This window comes from Austrofundulus limnaeus, unplaced genomic scaffold, assembly GCF_001266775.1.
Source record: "Austrofundulus limnaeus strain Quisiro unplaced genomic scaffold, Austrofundulus_limnaeus-1.0 Scaffold114, whole genome shotgun sequence".
NCBI lineage: Eukaryota > Metazoa > Chordata > Actinopteri > Cyprinodontiformes > Rivulidae > Austrofundulus > Austrofundulus limnaeus.
In genome coordinates, this window is record NW_013952516.1 from 880,094 (window position 1) to 895,723 (window position 15,630).

The window sequence follows — 15,630 nt, forward strand, 5'->3', positions numbered from 1 at the left end:
GGATAAATCAGGACAAAAACTTTAATTAAGAGGAAAACCTTGAAATTATTATTTTTTTTTTACTTTTATTAGTTTTTCTGCAATCATTCTCATATAAATAAATAAAGTCGTAACTTTGACAAGATTTGCTAAAATTTGAACTTTAATAGTTTATTTTCTGTTTTGTTATGCTTCTAAATATTAAACAGCAATTAATTAACACACTAAAAAAATCAACTCTGTTTTGGCTCTGCGATCCCCCCCCCCAAAAAAAAGAAAATCTCTGATTTTTTTCATCCCAAATTCGATTTTAGATTTTAATCGATTTTGCTTCCCACTTAACGGAGTACCTCTGTTTCAGGTGTCAAAACTAATTTGTTGTACTCCTGCTTTTTGTAGCAAGTCTTTAAACAGATTTAGCAGTGAAGTATTTGTTGTTCCAAGTTTGAGGTTTCAAAACCTAATCAGTTCCAGAAAACTGAAGAGACAGTGCCTTTTTTGGGAAGCTGATCCTCTTTGCTAGCTGCCATATTGTCATGTTATGTACGAAGCGTCTTGAGGGACAGGTGGGGTGACCTCTGAACTACAGAAGCCCCAGAGTGCACTGGTGGGAAAACAATCTCAATTTACCAAAAATTAAATCTTTATAAATGGAAAATTCGAATTAATCGATTAAATCGATTGATCGCCCAGCCCTAGTTTTGGTTATGAACACCACAAATAGGCTCGTTATTGACCTGCCACAAATTTTTGTTCATGTGCCAAAGTCTCTAAATRTTCTATGCAGACATATATATTTAAATTAGAGGCCTATAGCATTAGTTGAAGGAATGCACATTCATGTCAGAGATTTAAATTAAAAATAATCAAAGGAGGAATGTTGCAGCAGTTTTGGTCAAACCTTGAAAATAATATTAACTACATTCACTATCTCAAGAAGTCACCCTCAAAGTATGTGTTCTAAATATCTCTCAACTACCACCACATGCAATTTTATCTCAGCATTCATAAAACTGACTGTGTTACAGTCATAACGTTAATCGGCTGTAGATTTACATCAATCTGCATTAAAACACTGTATGTCTTCAGGTCCTGGAGATGCACACAGACATGCAAAAAACTTTATCATCTACCTTCACATTTGGGCAGAGGCTGATAGAAAACTATACTGTAGATTTAGCCTCAAATATCCCAACTTGGTCATAAACTACTGGATCTAATTTCAAGCACCCAAACCCCCTGAATGCACGGACATATTTTATGAAGGGACAAATWTAAGCCCTTGTGTTCTGCCTCTTTTTCCCTTTTAGCTCAGCTGAGCAACAGGACGATACCAACGAGTCAGAGCTCCATGCTGCACCTCCAGAGTAACATCCAGCACAGCCCCCTGGGATTAAGCATCATCAACACCCACAACGGCAGTGTGAGTTTTCACCCAACTGCAGGGAAAGTAAAAYGACTTGGCATGTAGTTTAATGGAAAACGTCCCTGTACTCGTTTCACAGATGTCTCCGTTCTCCATGAGCGGGCTGCCTTCCCCAGGATATCAGTGCCCTACCTCAGTCTACCAGCCCACATCCCAACAGGTGTACCCTCTGACTCAAAACGGACAGCAGGTGAGATAATGAAAGACCAATGTTGCACCAGTGAGAAAAAAAAAGTTCAAAATAAGGTTTTTCATTGTTTGTTTTCTCTGTGTCTTAGWGCTCGGCTGGTGGGCTTTTTAGCAACGTTTCTTTCAGCAACCAAAGTCTTTTCACACAACCTCGTCTGGCTTCACAAGAACAGGAGCTGCAGCCCAAAACTTTCCCCAAACCCATCTACTCCTACAGGTGATTACACACAAATATCTACGGAGTCTCATTCACCCACCCTACCCTGGAATGATTTAAATATATTTATTATTTTTCAGCTGTYTGATTGCCATGGCTCTGAAGAACAGTAAAACCGGCAGCCTCCCAGTCAGTGAGATCTATAGCTTTATGAAGGAACACTTTCCTTATTTTAAGGTATGGTCTACTGGTAATTAAACAAATAAYTACTGAAACGTATGAATAAATCAAACAAATATACTTTGTCTGCAGACTGCGCCTGATGGATGGAAGAATTCAGTCAGACACAACCTTTCCTTAAACAAATGCTTTGAGAAGGTGGAGAACAAGACGAGCAGCTCATCCCGTAAGGGCTGTCTGTGGGCGCTGAACCCGGCCAAGATTGACAAGATGGAGGAAGAGATGCAGAAGTGGAAACGCAAGGACCTCCCAGCCATTCGCCGCAGCATGGCCAACCCTGGTCAGAAACATATTTTAGTAAAAGGTCAAATATTGTTTTTTTTTAGACCAGTCTTGACCGTCTGTCTTGCTTCCAAACAGATGAGTTGGACAAACTGATCACAGACCGCCCAGAGAGCTGCAGACGAAAGCCTTTAGAGCCCGGTATGACCCGGCTGCCTGGCTGTGCGACGGGGCTCCCATTAGCGGTGTCAGCGCAGATGCAGCCTCAGCCCATAGTCACGCTGTCCCTGCCGTGTTTACCCATGCACCAGCACCACCAGCTTCAAGCTCAGCTCCARGCTCAGGCTCGACTGGCCCCCATGTCCCCTGCTCCGGCCCAGACGCCTCCCCTCCACACCGTCCCTGACCTCTCCCACAGTCCCCTCACCCAGCAGTCCAACAAGCCCCCAGATGATTTTTACAGCGTGCACAGTGACACAAACACAGAGGTAGATGCACTGGACCCCAGCATCATGGATTTTGCCCTTCAAGGTAAACAAAGCTTTTTTAAATCGGCCAAATTATGATTTTGGTGTTTGGCGTTTTTTTTTTTTTGTAACAAGCTGCTGGTTCAGAGTCCTGACTTTCTTGTTTCATTTATGTCACAATAATTCTTGGACAATGTGGCACACATTAAAGATAAAACCTTTTAAAACTGGTACTGTCGTTAGCTGATGCAAAGATGAACCTGTGTTTCACCACAGGTGCTTCACCAAACAAAATATGACTAGAGAATTGAATGCTTAATCATGAAAGATTTTTGCAGAAAAAAAAAGAGTACAAACATTTGGTAATTTGTTGTAAATTAGCCAAAAAAATGGAAATTATCAGAAAAATAGCTACAAAAGCAATGAAAAAGTTTAATCTAGTACAAAAAGGCAGAAGGAGCACGTTTACTGAATTAAGCAGTAAGAAGCTGAAATTATCACTAACATGTGAATGTAGCTGGAAAACACTAAAATTTGCTGAAGTAGCTGAAAGTAGCTTGAATTGCAGAAAACASCTGAAAGAAGCATCAAAAGTGTAAAGTAGCAGAAAGAAGCCGATAGAGTAAAACATTTTTAAATCAATTGAATAGTTGAAAAGAGCAAAAAGACATGAAAATAAGAAAAAAAGCTACAATTCGCAAAAAAGAAACTGAAATTAGCACAAATAAGTATAAAAAGGTGAACGTGCCATAAAAGTTTAAACATTTTGAAGGGTTTTACGGATGTGAAATGTAAGCCAACTCATTTTCAATGAAAAAAAAAAAGGCCAAAAAGCCTAGATATCTAAAAAAAAGTGTATATAAATAAAAGAGCTGAAAGTTTAGATGTATACATTTTTGAAATGGCACAAAATTGTGAAATGAGACATGCCAAGAAACATACAGAAAAAAATGGATCATCTCAATAGTGTGAATGCTTTATAGCACTCATTAAAGGGTAATCAATGCAATGGTATGACATCATTTCTGAGAAAGATTTAAAAAACAGGAGCTCAAATGAAGGGTTTCTGACAGAACAGCTGCCGAATTTTCCAAAAAGGTATTTTTTAACCATAAGATGTGCAAAAATTAAAAGTTTATGCAACTATGTGAACATAATGTGTGTTTGGTAATGAATTAGGTTGCTTTATTTAGAAAATAACTTCAGTGTTTTTGCACTAACACCTTGACCCATGTGCTCAGGAAATCTGTGGGATGAAATGAAGGACGACAGCTTTAACCTGGACGCTTTGGGAACATTCAGTAACTCTCCTCTCCGACTCTCAGACTGTGACTTGGTGACAACCAGCCTCCCCCCTGTCTCCAGCGGGGCGAACATGCCGCTGTCAGACGTGCAGGTGACGGGGCTCTACACCTCGTACGCCTCGCAGGACCCCCTGTCTTCACAGTACATGGGGACCCCGGCCAACAGCAAGCCCATAGCCCTGCTTTAAAGGAACTAAACCCATTATTAATCACATTCAACTCTGGTTTGTGGACGCCATCAGAAAAGAAAAGAGAAGGTCTGGTTTCTTTTGTGCAACAAGAAATCTTTGGACCCTGGAGAACATTTGGAGAAAAAAAATAATAATTTAAGTCGACAAGAACACTGGTTATCAGGAAGTAAACTGAAGGCTGGAAGAGAAATATGTTGAGACTTAAAATATTTAGTTTTGCTAAGCAAAGACTGAAAGCCTGTTTGAGTACAAAGACTTGGTGGCGAAATCTGTGTAAAATAGCATCCATGTGTTTTTCCTGTGTTTTCACATTATGTAGCTCCCAGTCTCTCGTTTGTTGTGTTGTGTTAGATGTTCTTGCTGTGATGTTTTATTTATATTTATAAAAGGCAGCTAGAGAAAGTGATGACTCCATCAATCTTTTGCTGTATATACAGTATATTCGAGTGTTTGAATTTGCCACATAAAATCTTTTTTTTTTATCGATTCATGAATCCAAAATACATCTCAGCATTTTCACATCGCTCCTCTACACTTTGTGATTAACAAGTCTGCAGGTCAAATATCTGCTGTGCTCATTAACACAATCATAATAAAATAAACAAAAAGCTTTTTGTATTTAAGTACAATCATGGAAGTTTTTATTAACAAACCTCCCCCGTTGAAATAACAAGGAACAGGAGGAGTTCACTAACATTCACATGAAATGTCATGGCTGATGTTTGATCTGAGGCAAGGCGAATCAACACATTGTTCATWGGGACCCCTTTGGCAAATGGTGTCCACTCTTTACAAACCTGAGTTTTAAGCACTGCTGCTTTACACAGAGAGATCAAGGCAAAAGTAAAAATAAATGTTTGAAATGATCGCTTCTGTAATTCAGTTCATATTCTACACATTCAGTAGATAAACAAGACAAAGTGGAAAATAAAAAGACAAACTATCATTATCATCAAAACTGAAATGTCAAACACGACAGATTTTTTTTATAAATGTCCCTTTAAAAGTTATATTTCTAAAATAAGTACTGTTGATTATTGCTGTTTTTACAGAAATAATTCAGATTCAACTGATTTTAAACTTTTGTGACACGTATCTGTTTTTCTTAAGTGGTTTTCGAAGAATTAAGTTTTAAGCTTATTTTGCATTTAATACATTCGAAGTCAAACACATTTTTTGTTATATCTTCAACTAAAAATCATAACTAGCACCAAAGTATCAAGTATTTAGCTTCTGAAGCCTGATGAACTCTGGCTTCGTCAGACGGCACAGGGTTCGTTGAGAAAAGTTTAACACTGATTAATTTTGTGTTTAAATACAGCAAAGTCAAATGTGCGTTACAGTGAAACGCTGTGAAGAGCTGAAACGATTTGTTGCTCAACTTAAAAAGACACTTTCAAACTTTTTGAAACTTTTGTGCGCTTATTTGTACTATACTACAAAAATCCAAAGTTGTGTTCTTTGAGCTTTATGCCTTTTACTACCAAAGTGATTCAGTGCTTCTACTCTGTAATAATACAGCATACTACAATAGTGTATTGGTTGTCTTTAATAGTGTAACCTGATGACGTCCCACAGGTTAACTGGTGCTGGTGCTGTCCATAGTGGCCAGCAGATGCGACAACTTGGCCCTCTGGGAAGGAGAGATGTTCTGACTCATGTGGATGATGCAATCCATGGCGACGTCAGGGTTAGCCTGCACCAAACTGCGCGCAAGAAGGACATCGGATGCAGACAATAAATATTTACTAAAGAAACAAAAGCACCACTTGAAAGTATTTTACGAAAGATGCAATAGTTTATGTTTGTGCATCTTCAAACTCCATCAGTAAAATGTAATTAAGACTTGCAAAGAAACAAAGCTTAGACAAGGAAACAAAATATTGCCCGTGATAATTCAGCTCCTAGTTAACATTTGATTAATGCATCTCTTTTCAGCTTATTATAAGAAATATAATATTTAGCTGTTTTCTGGTGTTAGAAAAATACAACAAAAGAATAAATACATTTCACCTTCAAAACGACTTGAGTCACCCTGTTATGTGTATAGGGTTGTAAATACAGTACAACTATTTACATTTACAAATGACTGCATCCGATATGTTAATATTTGTGTACAAAGTGTCTTCACATACTGTACCTGCGGATATGCTTCAAAACGTTCTCTCGTTTTAAGTACTTGATGTTTTCTCGAATCACTGAATGGGTGCCATCCTCCACAGACAAATGCTTCTCCAGCCACTCAATCACAGCTTGGTTGTTATCCCAAAGGTAAGCCTGTGATAGCAGGTTGACATAACGTCAAAAAACAGATCAGATTGGTTTTTAACAACTCAAAAACGAGAGCTGGCTTGAGATTTGTTATCCAGAGAGTCAAAAAGTGTTACTCATTAATGATCAGATGAACAACAAACAAGTTTGAATGTTGTAACATAATAAAGGAAGTCATCTTGGCGGGGAAAAGTCAAGATAAAGGCGATCAGGAGTATTAAAAATGAACAGCCAGTAACCTTCAGTCATTTTTATCTTCTGCAGTGTTTAGTTCTTTGTGAATCAGCAGAGAAAGACGCTCTGGTTGTGTTCACGCACCTTAACTGTTCCCTCTGTTTCAACAAACCATCTGCGCAGCATGGACTGCATGTGTCCATCACTCAGATCCTTGTTGGCCTGCAGGATCTCACACTTGGCCACCTGCTCCAGCAGGAGCCGACGGAGACGCCAGTAGAAAAAGGTCCGTGCGTTCTTCCAGTCCAAAATATCCTTTTGAAAAAAAAATCAGATAAAATTTAAATAAAGTACAGGATTTATAAGGCTTAATTATATAAAATAATATACTAATTTAAAAATATGTTACTAAGAAGAACACAAATTAACTATAAACATCATCAGTTGTTTATTAACTTGCCTAGGACTTTATTCTGCAACAGCAACATTTAAAGAGTCAAAGTTTGGTTAAAACTGAGTTTACAAAACATAAAAAAAAAAAATAAATATCCTGCTACTAATAAATTAGTTAAAACTTCAGTAGAGAAACACATTTTGATTTGAAAATAATTAGTTGTAGATTAGTGTCATTTACCACAAGAACTTGTTTATTTTTTATGACTAATTGAGTAATGATATAGCACTATTAAACACATTTATTAGTTAATGTGCATTAATAATAGTAATAACTAATAACTAATGATTGATTGAAGCATCATAATATAAAGTGTTAAGTTTTTCGTTGTTGTTTTGATCTTAATATTGGATCAGTCACGCAGAGCACACTCACAGTGATGACCCCTTTTTCCTGCATTCTGCCCGGAGTGTCATGCAGGTCAACAAACTGCACTGCCACCTGGTGGTAGATGGGTAACAGAAATTCTTCCCTCGCTTTGAGCTTCGCCTCCAGCTCTTTGCCTTCTTTCGGAGACAGYTCTGGAGAAGCTGACCGAAACATTAATGGATATTAGCAACGCAGCAGAAATCAAGAACAAAATTGAAATAAATACATTTTGTGATTTGAGAAAAAAAAATTTTTTTACCGAGCTGCTCAACCAGGTTGGCATAAACTGAATCGAGCCTTCTCATAGTCTTTAACTGGTCCTTCCTCCTGAATTTTATCTCCACTGTGCCCTCAGCCTCCAGCACACCCCCTCTGAATAAAAAAAGAAGAATGTCGAACAAAAATAACAACAATGTAACAACTCGTACAATGTGCTGCATGCAATGTAAGGAAACGGCATCATGTACCTGCTCTCCCTGTCAGCATAAAGCTCCATACACAGAGGGTTGATGGTGGGATCTATCACTACCCATGATCCTCCTCTCAGCTCAGCCTGGGGTGGGATGTACACCAACACTGGCTGATGGAAACCGTGCAGAGCATCAACAATATAGGCCCCAAACTTCAGGACCTGGTCATACATATCTGAAACAGGGAAGAAAAAAAAACATTTACATTATATACTTTCTGCACAGTTATAAATCTTTTTTGTTTGTTTTTGTTTTCTCTAATACACTGAGTAGGACAGAACTTGTGTATGGGGCAAAATAAGACAGCAAAACTCTTAAGAGTAAATTTTAAAATKTATGTGTTACTTGCCAAATACAGAGAAAAGACAGTTTCAGGTACAAGCTTACAAAACACAGAAACAGGAAAGCACAATATATATCCCAATAAAGAAAATCCTTTTTCCACTAAATTCATGGAAGTCTCATTTTATTTGCTGAAAAACAGACAAAAACAGCAGGAGGGTGCTCATACTAACAAGAGCTAAAAAAAATTGGCTGCAGTGATCATCAGGGAAAAGAAAAAAAGTATAAAGCAACCATTTACTGAATGTGTTTATTCTGCTACAATAAAAACCTGACATTTTAAAGAAGAGTGTAGAGTTACGATAATAAATACATAAAAGTGTGAGTGCTTGAAGTCTATACTTTACAATAAACAACATAAGTTAAGTTTCATACCTTTCATCCCCCCAGAGAAGCCCCTCCAGTTGGCAAACACCATGAGAGGCAGGTGTTCACGGTTGAAGTCAGAGATCGCCTGAGCTGTTTTAAATGCAGAATCTGGAAACCACACCTGGCCAGCTTGTTGTAAAACCTGACAAGATCACACAAAACCAAGCTAAAGATGGTAAAGATCACAATAAATAAAATAGTGAATAAATACTAAACGCATGTAGAGCAGCTCACTTTAGATTCTGAGTCCAGATGCGCAGGATCTGCAGGGATTGTGAGCTCGACTGACCGCGTCTCTACTGCAATGACGCCAAGAGGAATTCCTCCTAACCTGAGCCATGCAGAAACCACAGAACAGCAGAGTTAGAGATCTATTTGTGTTTACATTCACGGAGTCAGTCTATGCTGTAAAAGTTTTATTCCATTTTACCTTGCTCTTCCCACTACCACTGTCTGAGCCCAAGACTCCATGATCTCCATGAAAGACCCATGGTCAAAGAATCCACTCTGCCAGGCACCTCTTACTGCTAACATTTCACATGAAAAAATATATTTATCTGGTATATTACTGGCATTAAATATCTGTATAGTCTGGACTGTGTAACTTACTGGGGTGTGGTTTGCCAGTGAGCATCCATCGAGGATCATACGGGGCTTTTGTGGGAGTAAACTCAATCTCTCTGTCTACTGGATCTGTAGTGACCACTACAGGAACAGGGGAGTATTTGTTCTGCAGGATTGTAAAGAAACTTCAGTAAATGAGCTGAAGGCCTGACAAGTTTACTGAATATTTAGATTTAGACAGCAAACATTCAGTAGAACCTTTGGCATATAGGAGAGCCACTGCAGTATGGTGAAGACTCCCTCAAAATCATCAGGCACAGACGTGTGTGAGACCCCATTGTTGTGCATGATCTGAACTCCACCCAGCTGGTTGTTGGAGGTGTAGACTTCTCTGCCCAGAACCTGCACAGAAACCAGACCTTGAAGGACCAAAATGAAGACTTACACATTAAAGTGCCTGTAACGTGCATTCCCAATACAAAGAGTGGAAAAAGAAGTCCTAATATTTAAAAACTAATAATAATAATTGGCATAATACACGATTTTACCCAATTTGTCCCACAGTTGACTTTTTTTTGTTGAAGTTGGTGCAACCAAAGTGAAACAGGAAGTGACAATAAAGAGAAACTTTTTAAAAAGGGGAACTCTGTAGTCTTTGTTTATTGAAACAATTTCATTTGAACTCTGACTCAGTTGATCTCAGAAGCATGAATTTTCTTCTTTACATTACTATTTTTCAACAGCAGGTTCATATTTGTCACAAAAATTTGATGTCACAGGCAGATTTAACTGAACACTGAAAGAAGACAACATTTCTTGGTCATTGTCAATTTCTACAAACGTTAAAAAAAAGCAGGCTCTCATATATTCATCTTTAATTTTTGCTTCTTTGAATACATTGCAATTAAATTAAACCTACTCATTGATACAGTGTCTTTGATGTGCACAGAAAACTAATAAGCTGCATACATACATTAATAAAAAACCAACAGACCTTGTTAAGTGCACCTGCTCCTGTCAGGATAATGTGGGAGTTCTCCACCTGTATCACTCGCTGTCCCAAACGGACCAGATAGGCTCCAATTCCGATGGCTCGACACGTCACCTGGAAGGACATGAAGCAGCTCAGCTGGGAATCTGAGTGACTTTGTTCCTGCTGTCAAAAAAAAAAAGAGTCAGATTATCTTTCTCACCATACTGATGGTGATAATCTCTTCGTAGGCTTGAGAAGATTCTCCTGCAATGGTGCCCGAACCTCGCAGGTTCTCAACACCCAGACCTTCATCTTTCCCGATAATGTCAGTGATGATGTACCTGTCACAGGTGAGAAAGACTCGGTTCCATTCAGGTTTTGCTTCAAGTTATCTTTCTAAGAATATTGAGAGACCTGACTGCTGTATGGCTTGTAAAAACACAGATTCAACAAATTCATGTCTCTACATACTCCATGTATATTAAAGTTCTGAATAGTTTTTAAATAAGAATGTGTTGTACCTTGATTCTCCTCCCTCCTCTACATGGCAGCAGTGAACAGAGTTAGTGGAGCTGATGCGGGTGTAGTCTTGTGGCGTCAGGTAAAGGTACTTAAAACCCTACGAAATGACATAGAAATACATTTTAAAAAGGTACAACTACATGCAGTTTATCCCATTAACTGTAACTAAACAAAACAAGTTCAAAATGAATCTGTGTCTGTGGTCACCTTGTAGAGGTCAGAGGGGTCTATCCAGGCCACCTGGAACATGTGCTTGACCTCTTCGGCGAGCCCGATGCGAGCTCCGCTGTTGGCTGCGATGTAGATGCGGGGGATGCCTTCAGCCCGAGCTAACTCAGACGCCCTGAGGAACAGCTCATCCTCCTGAGGACCAAACGACCCGATCATGTGAGTGATGTCGTTACAGATGACTACAATGTCTCTGCCCACTGGATACTCTGGAGTCTTCATCTTCATCCTGAAGGCAACCATCCCCACCTGTTGAAGAAAACTAACTGTAAGAGTTTGTTTCTTCCTGCTACGAATGTAGCAGGTAATGGAAACGTTTCTAAAGGCGCCTTACATCATTGCAGGCAGGCAGGCGGTTCATCTGCACAAGTCGACCTTCTGGGTCCAGAACAAGCTCTGTGCACATCAGCACATCTTTGGGGCACTTGTCCCCTGGACCCCACAGCTTGAAAAGAGCCTAGAAGAGAGTTTCAGGGAGGTAACAATTTAAAGACATTTAGGACAGAAACTAGAGCAGCTCACTGAGTTAGCAGTACCTGTCTGAACATCTCAGGGAAGTCATAAACATATGTAGTTCCCAGAGTCTGAGCCTGGAAGCGTTTGGCCTGCAGCAGGTCTTTGGTCACGTAAGGAGTGTTGATCAGCATGCCATGCAAAGGACCCTGCTTGTCTCCATATGACTGGAACATAATCTGAAACAGCAAACGGGAAAGCAATGATTTTAATATCTACATCTATAAAGCGCACTGGATAATCTGTGAGAATTTAGCACACTATTTATATTCCTGTTGTTTTTTTAAATCCACTCTGTTTCCTGTCCTGACCTGTCGAGARCTCGGATCAGTGACCTCTTTATACAGACTGATGTCCAAATAATAGCCTGATTCATTAGTGAGAAACAGGCGGATAGGAATGGCATTGCCGGTCGGTGTGAGACGAATGTTGATCTTCAGTTCAGCCTGAAGAACCCGCAGCTTCCAAAGACGGCTGCCGTAGCGCATCACCATGGAGCGGACCGATTCTTCGATCTGACGACACAAAGATCAGAGTATTTCAAAACAAAGTTAAAATATAACAGATGGAAGAACCAGAGAATCACTATGAAAATAAAAAAATTTGAACATTTGTGAGTGTTATGCTGTAATACTGTCCAAAAAAAAAAAAAAGACATAACTTGTGCAACTATTACAATTCATTTGTAGAAGTGATCRTTAAACACTGACTTTAGAGGGGTCCATGATGACGGTGGGGACAAAGTTAAGGAAGATGTGGTTGCAGTCTGTGCGGACGCTGGTGTTACTGAAGGCCACCTCCAGCTCATCCATGGCTTCCAACAGAAGACGTTCTCCTTCGTTTTGAAGGTATTCAAAGGAAGCTTCCTGATTATAAAAAGAGAGAATGTCAAATATCACTACGTCGTCTCCTGTAATTAAGCCACATGCAAGATKTAAAAATAAAATCTTCAAAAGGCGTGCATCCTAATTACCTATGCTTCCTTTTTAAAATGAGAAATCTTTGCATTTTCGTTTCTACCTCTCACCTTTGTAACGAGATCGGAGTGGCGGATAATTGCTCGGATGAAAAAGCGGTAGTCTGTAACTTCAGCCCCTTCCTGGACACGGGCGGCGCCCAAGTAGAGGTGCATCTTGTGGTTGGCACAAGGAATGGCGGTCAGGTCGAAGTTCCTCATTCTGTTGAGCTCCAGCTGAAACGCTAAAGCTGGCTCCAGGTTTCTGTATATTCGATCCTCTTGGAACTTAGAAGAAACAACATAGGACGAGGTGAAGRAGATGGTGGGGGTCCATTATCTCAAACTTCCACATCATGAATCGTTTACAACAGTGTGGCAGCGAAAGACTTACCTGATCACGAGCTCTGAACGTGAAGAATTTGGGAAATTCTCTCTAAATAAAACAGCAAAGTAATAATCAGATGGCAGTTTTTGTTGTTGTATGAGATTATTTTAAGAACAAAWACATGATTTAAATATTTTCATAAATACAATAAAAAGACCTAGTACTAATATTATAAAGGTGTTGATTTTTCCAAAAAGGCTATGACTTGTCAAAAATGTTTACCTTTTGTGCAATCAAAAATGTGATTCTCCTGATTCCATACTCAAAGAGGATGTCTTTCTGTAGATTTTCAAAAAGCATTGAGGTTAAACAAKTGAATTTCAAATATATTAGTGCCGAAGCAGAATCTGACCTTKGACTGGGCGAAGGCAGTGAAGGCTTTGACCAAAGCATCATCATCTTCTGTGTCTGCTGACCTAATCGACACGTTAATGATGTGGATGGGGTTCTCCCTGGCGTTCTGTAGAGATTGAAAGACTATATAAAGTGTTTGCTATATGAAAAACCTGCATAATGTTAAACTTTTCCACAGCTACAGACTAGGGAGGAGCGAGTACACCACTATCTGTATCTGCATCTGTTCAACCATCTAAATTATCTGTATCTGTATCTGTACTCGGAGTGGGCGGGACCTAAACCAGATGTAGGTKTGGTTTAACCGGAAGTTGGCGGGGCTTAAATCTGTACATTGTTTTAAGTCTAAAAATGATATGGATTGATCAGAASTTCTTATATGTATTGTTTGTTTGAATGTTGTTTACAGAACAGCCTCAAAAATGAGATTTAAATCAATGTTTTTAATCACAAAAGTAAAAAAAATCATGTTCTGAGTTTAAAAAAAGCTTGTTCTGTAAATAGTTTAAGTGCCTGAATGAATACAACTCATGCAGTAGGAAATTATTAACTACTGAAGTACGCATGAACAAAAATTGTCATACTCAATACAACTTCCTTTTTTATTTATTTTATGATCAAACAGATTTTTTTTTGTCTTTCAATTATTTATTTAGTTTTACTACCTAATGTTCTTGGCATTTTTTCCCCACACACAAAGTTAAATAATGTTGATAATGTTAAGGTGTGTGTGTGTGTGCATATGTGTGAGAGGGAGAGGTTGTTCTGTTCAGCTGTATGTGAGTAAGTGGTCTGTAAGACTGTTTATTAATGATCTGTGTGAACTTGGTGATTCATGCAAACATAGTGACGGCAAACGGAAAAATGTCAGCCTTGTTTACTGTATTTTTCTCAAAAGCACCGCGTTCCAACTGATTTTATATCACCACCAGTCAAATTAAGAGAAAGCAGACAGTAAAAAAACAAACAAACAAAAAAAACAAACATCCGACCGGACTTGAGGAAGTGACCGACGCGACACGAGCCGTTTTCAGCTCTTACTTGTCAAATGAACTGCGCTTGAAACAAAACAAGTTCCCCGAGTAACTTTAAGCATCATACTAGAGATGAGCTGGACAGCACCATGAGCACAGAGAGATCAGCTGTMTGCACGCGTCTGAGAGTCGAGTGAGGCACAGCTCCCGCTGCAGAGACGGGGAGGGGCGGGCTCTCTCTGTGACTGGCCAATCACAGCTTGTGAAGACAGTCAGTTACCCAATGAGGATCTTCCTTCAGAACGAGTATGGATATTGACACGTTTTATTCGTTTCATGCTCCTACTCGTCAAAAATGCATTATCCGTAACAACCCTACTGCAGACCCACCTTCATGTTCTCCTCCTCATAGAAACTTGAGCAGGACTCCAAGAACGAGGCACCCTCCAAAATTGGTTCTGCAAAACTTGACAAAGTCTCATCAAAATTCCTAAAAACAAATAGAAACATATATTAATTAACTTTTAGCCTATTTACTTTGATCTGCATACAGTTTATGTATTTTGACATAAGTTATTATCAGGATAAAAGTCACCTTTTGAAGTCCTCAAAGCACTGGAAAGCCACCATAGCTCCCATTCGTTGGCAGGGTGGAGAAAAGGCTCCGTCCATTAAAAGCTCACTGCCCTGACGACTCACTTTAAACTGACCTGATCCACTCATCGGCACAGGAAGCCTGAGGAGGAGGCAGGACAACTGAATAACCTCAAAGAGCTTCAAGCAAATGCAAAGATTCGTATAGACAGCGATTAAAGCAAGTCAGCATAATATTTTCTGTTCAACAAAAAACAAATCAGACATCTGTTTTAGATTACATATAAAAGATAGCAGAGGGGTCACAAAGTCAGTGTTGGTCTCAAGTCTTGACTAAACAGTTCAACGTCACGTCCAGAACAAGACATTTACAGCTCATAAAACCAGTCATCTGAGAGACTTTACCATTAAAAGGGACCTTTAATGTTAATGTCAATAATACATTCTGTGTTTATCTTGATAACTATTTGTCCAATTTTCTCAAGCATGCTCAACACAAATAAATTATGCAGTCTACAGTCTGAAGACTTGCAGATGAGTGGTGAATTGATTTTTATTTCTCACCTGCGCATACTGAGTCCAACCAAAATGATTTTCTCATTAGCACCAATCATTTGGAATAAAACATTGTCGGCACAAACTACATAAACTTGCAAATGTTTCTATTAATAAGAAGCAGACACAGAACTTTCAAAAATAAAATCTATGAAATACAATAAAAATATGATATATTAAATTACACTGTAAAATATAACCTAATTAAACCCATAGTTCCTAGGAGAGATGTGTGCAAAAGAATTGCCCTTTTCTTGGAGACTGGACCTGATTTTTGAAAAAGAGAAAAAATAAAAAAATAAAAATCCCTGCATCATAAAAGAGGTCAGAGAAGTACCCAGTCATTTAAAATATATACAGTGTGTGTGTATGTATATATATATATA

The 15,630-nt window shown here is 38.9% G+C and overlaps 2 protein-coding genes across 5 annotated transcripts in view; one reads left to right on the forward strand and one right to left on the reverse strand.

The window, feature by feature from the left end:
- Nucleotides 1-1,289: 1,289 nt before the first annotated feature.
- Nucleotides 1,290-4,662, forward strand: foxn4 (forkhead box N4; the record flags this gene model as incomplete). Its single annotated transcript, XM_014014394.1, is given in 7 exon segments — nucleotides 1,290-1,402; nucleotides 1,485-1,595; nucleotides 1,684-1,811; nucleotides 1,892-1,988; nucleotides 2,064-2,271; nucleotides 2,352-2,744; nucleotides 3,922-4,662. Coding segments are annotated over 7 exon segments (1,301 nt in total), but the record flags the coding sequence as incomplete, so codon positions are not given.
- A 130-nt stretch (nucleotides 4,663-4,792) lies between these two features.
- acacb (acetyl-CoA carboxylase beta) overlaps nucleotides 4,793-15,630 on the reverse strand; it is a 30,583-nt gene continuing 19,745 nt past the window's right edge. For all 4 annotated transcript variants that reach the window (XM_014014392.1, XM_014014390.1, XM_014014391.1 and 1 more), the window contains 25 exons: nucleotides 14,691-14,831; nucleotides 14,486-14,585; nucleotides 13,120-13,227; nucleotides 12,990-13,046; nucleotides 12,774-12,815; nucleotides 12,452-12,667; nucleotides 12,135-12,290; nucleotides 11,736-11,939; nucleotides 11,448-11,603; nucleotides 11,246-11,368; nucleotides 10,891-11,160; nucleotides 10,683-10,780; nucleotides 10,382-10,502; nucleotides 10,183-10,293; nucleotides 9,447-9,590; nucleotides 9,234-9,354; nucleotides 9,055-9,151; nucleotides 8,859-8,955; nucleotides 8,631-8,766; nucleotides 7,911-8,088; nucleotides 7,703-7,815; nucleotides 7,450-7,604; nucleotides 6,765-6,935; nucleotides 6,316-6,452; nucleotides 4,793-5,881 (listed from right to left, as the gene is read on the reverse strand). In XM_014014392.1, coding sequence (XP_013869846.1) covers nucleotides 5,755-5,881; nucleotides 6,316-6,452; nucleotides 6,765-6,935; nucleotides 7,450-7,604; nucleotides 7,703-7,815; nucleotides 7,911-8,088; nucleotides 8,631-8,766; nucleotides 8,859-8,955; nucleotides 9,055-9,151; nucleotides 9,234-9,354; nucleotides 9,447-9,590; nucleotides 10,183-10,293; nucleotides 10,382-10,502; nucleotides 10,683-10,780; nucleotides 10,891-11,160; nucleotides 11,246-11,368; nucleotides 11,448-11,603; nucleotides 11,736-11,939; nucleotides 12,135-12,290; nucleotides 12,452-12,667; nucleotides 12,774-12,815; nucleotides 12,990-13,046; nucleotides 13,120-13,227; nucleotides 14,486-14,585; nucleotides 14,691-14,831 — 3,379 coding nt within the window. In that variant the 3' untranslated portion in view covers nucleotides 4,793-5,754. The remainder of the gene's footprint in view (nucleotides 5,882-6,315; nucleotides 6,453-6,764; nucleotides 6,936-7,449; nucleotides 7,605-7,702; nucleotides 7,816-7,910; nucleotides 8,089-8,630; nucleotides 8,767-8,858; nucleotides 8,956-9,054; nucleotides 9,152-9,233; nucleotides 9,355-9,446; nucleotides 9,591-10,182; nucleotides 10,294-10,381; nucleotides 10,503-10,682; nucleotides 10,781-10,890; nucleotides 11,161-11,245; nucleotides 11,369-11,447; nucleotides 11,604-11,735; nucleotides 11,940-12,134; nucleotides 12,291-12,451; nucleotides 12,668-12,773; nucleotides 12,816-12,989; nucleotides 13,047-13,119; nucleotides 13,228-14,485; nucleotides 14,586-14,690; nucleotides 14,832-15,630) is intronic.